The 5,923-nt window shown below is 39.2% G+C and overlaps 1 protein-coding gene across 1 annotated transcript; it reads right to left on the bottom strand.

The window, feature by feature from the left end:
- Positions 1-2,543: 2,543 nt before the first annotated feature.
- LOC120288239 (F-box/kelch-repeat protein At3g06240-like) lies at positions 2,544-3,689 on the bottom strand. Its single transcript, XM_039301876.1, has one exon. The coding sequence runs from the start codon at positions 3,687-3,689 to the stop codon at positions 2,544-2,546; it is 1,146 nt and encodes a 381-aa protein (XP_039157810.1).
- Positions 3,690-5,923: the final 2,234 nt, after the last annotated feature.

Genomic DNA, 5,923 nt, shown 5'->3' with positions numbered 1-5,923 from the left:
CATACTCCTGCGCACCCGCATGATCACTTCACATGTTAGTGGATAGGTATAAAATCAATCCAATTTACTTGCAAAAAAAAAAAAAACATTTTGCAAAAATGAATAAGATTAGGTACCGAAATTGTACTAATTAGTCAATTAGTGTAATCAAGTTGCGTAGAAAATGTGGCATACTCTCGTGCCTCACTTGATTTCTAACCGACCCCAATAGGCTAGTGGCGACTCCTTTTTACGAAATTCTTAAAAGTATCCCGATGTCACGCGAGGTATGGACTTGGAGAGCTCGCACCTAATTATGAGCCTTAGGTCCGTTCTTTAGCCAATATCCCTAAACCTCCTCCCTCCCCTGAGGGTAGGTCGCGACAAAGATTTATTTACTCCTCTCTATTTTGCAGATTAAAGAAAAAACCGTGCAACAGAGGGGCAATAAAACCAGAGATAGTAATGATGAAGATGATGATGATCCAATTAACCTAACCAAAGTCAACAAAAATGAATTAAGAATAGGAGAGCAAGGTAGGCATCGGGTCAAAGATGCCAAGGTTGTGCTTGAAGACAATCAATTGACATAAAAAAAAAAAAAAAAAAAAAGAGAGAGAGAGAGAGATAGATGGGCAAATTGATGGGGACGCTGATGAGGAGGTCTGGGTTGGCAGCATGTCAAAGAAGGGGCAAGAGAGTCATGTTAGGGGCTTTCGAATAATTACATAAATTTGCTTGAAACACCGGAGTGTTTGGTTTAAAGAAGTACTCTTAAAGGGTACAATTGTTAGAAAATCAAATTCAAAAACTTAAAGTAGAGGAAAAAGTTAGAAACAATTGAGGTCTAATATGATATAGTGCTAAAAAGTCCAAAAAATGTTATCAGGCACAATGAAAACAACCACAACTCTAACAAAATTAGCCCCCTAACTTTAAAATTACTCCCTAATTTCGAGCCTTTAGGATGAATTTACCAGGTTAGTCATACCCTAATCTCAATTAATTAAATGCTAGCGCTTTTATTGGCATAGGTATTAAAAGAGTTAAGTGTTAGATACAACAACAAGATACATATATACCCAACAAAGTATTTTAAATATAGCATATTCCCCTATCAATATCATCGAGTGATTTGTGACATCGCAAGTTTCTTAAGTCTTTCTCATTGTCTAAATAAGCATTAGCTGATTCGATTGTTTAAGAAGTGCACTGGAGCACTTTTTGACAAACTCCTATGTCATAACATAAATTCACAAAATTTTCAAGACAAAGACCGCTTTTGACAACCATAAATTAGGTTGACAAACCTAATGTTTAGATCGGCAAGAAAACAAGCTGCTGCATCAATTGTTTAGCTTTTAAAGATGGTAGCAAGAAAATAGTTATATAAACAAACATACTCATTATAGATGACAGTATAAGCAAATCTCACACATTTTAGCTTTTCACTATCCCCATCATTACATTATATAGATAATCATAAGCACAACATGTATCCTTTTGAAACTAGATAGCCTTCAAATCAATGTTAAGTAACAAAACAATCAATCTAAGAACATGTTCGAAGGGAGCAGTAGCTTAACCATGAAGCAGATTGTTTCTTGCCTTCCACGTAAACTATATTCTGAAGAAACTTCAACATCACTTTCAGCTGGCTCCTTTGCCGCTCCCCCATTTTTGTTAGAGCCAAGTGTACTTGCATTGCCAATCACCAGAATTCCTGTTAACAAAGAAGAGCTCCAGCGCCTTGCACCTTACTTTAGAAGAGAACTGCAATTTAAAAATCATTATCCCAGATGTCTTTCCGAGGAGGAAGCAAAGAGGCTATCTCATCTAAAGACCAAATTCTCATAAGGCTTGACATGCAAAATCATCGGTGTATCATAACAAGAAGTGAGACTTCTGACCCCAAAGCATTTGGGGGGAAAAAGAGTGTATCGTGGTAATACAATCTCAACCGTTTCCTTCATCCATTAATGCAGTAGTCTACATATATTGATAAATAAGCTTTACCAGGTAAGCATTGCCAGTGCTACCACAGAGTCCTGAGATAGGAAACAAAATATAGTAATTTGTAGTTGCACTAGTTGCAATGCCAGGGATCAAGATGCGTGATTCAAGTCATGAATATTTTGGTCTTATGGAAGCTGAAAAATGCTTATGGTGGCATAGCATCGAACACATACATGCATAGCATTCAAAAAGCTTTGTCATTTTCTTCCGCATGGTCTAAAGTCTGTCGGTGCTAACAATACGGAAGTCATAGATACAGTCTTGAGTTGCATACTTTAACTCATATAGAGGACACACTTCACTAGTCTAAAGAAAAACTCAAAGTGAAAATGAAAATGCATTCTAAATCTTGCAAGAAGTATCCAAAGTAAGTAGACACCGCCGCACTACTTCTCCATGTAATTTTATGGCCAACACATACGAATAAAATCATATCTTCTCCTTTACCCAAAAATAAAAAATAAAACCATTTCTCAATTCAGATGTAACTTTCAACTTTTCAGCCGTCAGAATCAATCTTTACCGATGTAGCAGAAATCGAGTCATATCTAAAGTGGAAAGAGGCTCTCTACAATGGGGACCAATTCGTATCTCGCTGACAATGGAAGAATTGAGAGCTGTCCTGTGATCGGATTCCAAGAAACTCGTTTTTCGCAATATATTTTCATAAGAAGCTCGCCATTCCACGTGAAGCCATCAAATCTTGTTACCGGTTCAGTAACCTCGAAAGTATACAGCTTAGTCCAAGACTCAAGCACACCGTAGTCTTTCATAACCCAAAGGAAACAAGCAGAATTCGCCTCCCCACTGCTAAAGAACACAGCCAGTGAGTCATTCAATACCGCCATGGACAACACAAAATGGAGACTGATCTGTTCTGGCATAGCCATTTCATCAAACACCTCACCTGCGACATTGAACAAGGCTATGGATACGTATCCATCTTCCTTTCCATGGAAAGAATATCCATCCCCCTTTCCATTGAAAGAATACCAGTGCAGGTTCCCATTTAAGAAGACTGCACTGTCACAGAGAATAGGAACCTCACATTCCAATTCCAAAGTCTTCCAGGAATCTGTATGGAGCGAATAAACCTCGACTCGAGGCTTCTTTCGACGGCGAACACCTACGAATCGGATAATCCTGACGACACGATAGTCATTAGACTTAGCGTCGAAACAAAACCCCAGAACTACATGAGCGCCCCCCACGGAGAGGGGTTGCCGCCGCTCCGGACGGGGGAGCCGAACGGGCTTGTGCTTCCTGGTGAATAGATTCCACAGATATACTGCCCCCTCAGTTCCGTCACTGGAACTCTCCGAAAGGCAGATCAAACCGTTACACGAACCGACGAAGGCGTAACGGTTGGGAGGAGCAACGAACGGGATTTCGATTTGCGACGGGGGAGGAGGGTGGGAGAGAGGCACGTTGGGGAACAGAGAGCACCGGTTCTGGACGGCGTCGTCGCCACAATCTAGACACGCGAGATGCCGACTGGAGGCGTGGAGGGCGGAGTGGCTCCAGTGGAGGGCCACGAAACGAGGGTCGTCGATGGCTGAACGCCACGATCGGGAGACGCACCTGAATCGGAGGAGGGATCTCGCCGGCAACCGCTTCAGGATCTCGACGGCGACGTCGTGAGGAAGCTTCGGGCCGCCACCGCCGCCGCCGCCATCGTGGTCGGAGGAACTCATGGTGGTTTCAGGGGTTGAGAAGAAGGGCAAAGTAGAGAGCTGCTGGGAAGAACTACGCTGCAGAAGCCGTCGCAGTCCCCCGTTCCACCTTTCTGTTTTTCACGTGATAGGCACGTGACCTAACACGATTTTATCACGTGACTTGACACCGGAGTTTGCAAATGTAAGCTCTCCTCCTGAAAATGCACAATTATTTTTTTTTTTATCTTCTTAATCATTTTCAGTATTATTTAAATATAGGCATGTGGCAGTTGATATAAACACATCACAACAAATAATATCAAGTTGTCTGAAGTAAATTGCAAAAATCCATAATTATTACGGGATGATATGCTTTTCAAGGATCCTTAAAAATACATGTTCCAGTGTATTTGTGCAGTCACAGGGATATTTAGGAAAAAGTGGAGAAACCAATTACATTCTCCGGTCATGAGCTGAAGAACTTGGATAAATTCATCTTCTCTTCAAGCATGATAAAACCATCCTTCAATATATATATATATATATATATATATATATATATATATATATATTTTTTTTTTTTTGGCAATCAATCATTTATGTCGCACCACCCACCCCGTTGGGGCGCGTTGGTTCGGCGTTTCCCCCATTCCGATTGAGGGGAGGTTCGAGTCACCGCGTGCACGGTTGCGCGACTTAGGTGTGGTGCCATGAGAGATGGGTCCATGCACTAGCGTCACTTTTTGTGCCTTACACGTCGCCGCCGCTAACCCACGGCGGTTAGGATCATCTTAAAAAATAATAATAATAATAATTTATGTCGCACCTCTTGATAGGTTTTTCTTTAATGCCAAAGAAGGATGACCATGTGCCATGGGGGCGCTTTTTGTCTTCTGCTTTATGTACTCAAAAAAACTATAGCTAAGATTATCGGTCCTAATCATGCACGTCCTTTTGTGAAAAATACTCCCGTTGATGTTGCTTTATCCTATTTGACTTAAAATAGAATTCTCTAATCGAGCTAGAAAACGAACGGAAGCATCATCGCTTAGTTTTCTTCATTAATAGAAAGTTTCCAAAAGAAAGAACATAATCTCACTTAAGTCTTACTCAGATCACTCTATTGGCATTTAAATATTTGATCAGTTACTTTTCAAACGTCTAAAAATCTCCTACTCTCATGTTGATGTTTCCCGACTTCATCAAAGAAAAAAGGGAAAAAAAAGAAAGAAAACTAAAACACTCACGCCTCTCTTCGTTTATATTTAATCAAAAGGCGAAGACAAAATGCACGTTAAAACTTTGGAGTTTGTCCTTTTTAAGTTCAATTAATTCTCGTTCTTTAGAATAAGGTCTAACAACTGATTTATTTTCTTTGGGAAGTTTACACTCATTGATAATTAGATATTTTGTTTATAAATATGGAATACATCATTTTATCTTACAATATAGTTTTCCACTATTTTGTGATTATGAAATTAAATACATACATTTTTTAATCGGTGCCCCAAATTTTGAGAAATCTAATTGGCAGATTAAAATTGTATTTCATTTTTATTACACAGACAATCTATTTTGCGAGGAAAAATATCACGAAACATGTCTTCAATTTTTTTTAACATAATTTATGATATTTCATTGGTTTTGCTATTACAAAAATTTAGTGATGGGAAATATATCGCCAATAAAGAGAACTTTTAGTCACAATACCAGCATTAGTAATTATGTTATCGAAGATTTATTTACTCCTCTCTAATTTGCAGATTTAAGAAAAAACCGTGCAACAGAGGGGCAATAAAACCAGAGATAGTAATGATGAAGATGATGATGATCCAATTACCCTAACCTAAGTCAACAGAAAGGAATAAAGGATAGGAGAGCACAAAAAAATTAACTACACGTCCAAACTTTCTCTGGAAAATCTGACCCTTCATTTTCCATTGCCAAAAATCTTTATTTTCGCCAAGAATATTCATCCGTGAAAATCAATTTCACACAAAGGCTTACACACAAAGAAACCCAAAAAAAAAAATAAAAAAAAATGAAGGAAGCACCTAACAAAATCCTAAACGAAGAAAAGCCCGAGAAGAAACTTATCATCATGCTTTGCGAGAGAGATTCCAAGAACATACTGCACCATTGCTAAGGAATTTGTATGGTTTCTCTCCTCTCGGTTCCATCTCCTTCGTTCCTTCTTTTACTCCTGGGCTTTCTTCTTCTTCTCGTCTGCAAACCTCAAACGTTCGAACAGTTGTGGCCATTCCGTCTGCCTC

The sequence above is a fragment of the Eucalyptus grandis genome, chromosome 9 (genome assembly GCF_016545825.1).
Source record: "Eucalyptus grandis isolate ANBG69807.140 chromosome 9, ASM1654582v1, whole genome shotgun sequence".
Classification (NCBI taxonomy): Eukaryota; Viridiplantae; Streptophyta; class Magnoliopsida; order Myrtales; family Myrtaceae; genus Eucalyptus; species Eucalyptus grandis.
Note: the sequence above shows the minus strand (reverse complement) of the source record. Positions and strands in the feature narration are given on the sequence as shown.

Bases quoted from the DNA above. Each gene is read 5' to 3' on its own strand.
- LOC120288239 (XM_039301876.1), bottom strand. From the start codon at position 3,689: ATGAGTTCCTCCGACCACGATGGCGGCGGCGGCGGTGGCGGCCCGAAG.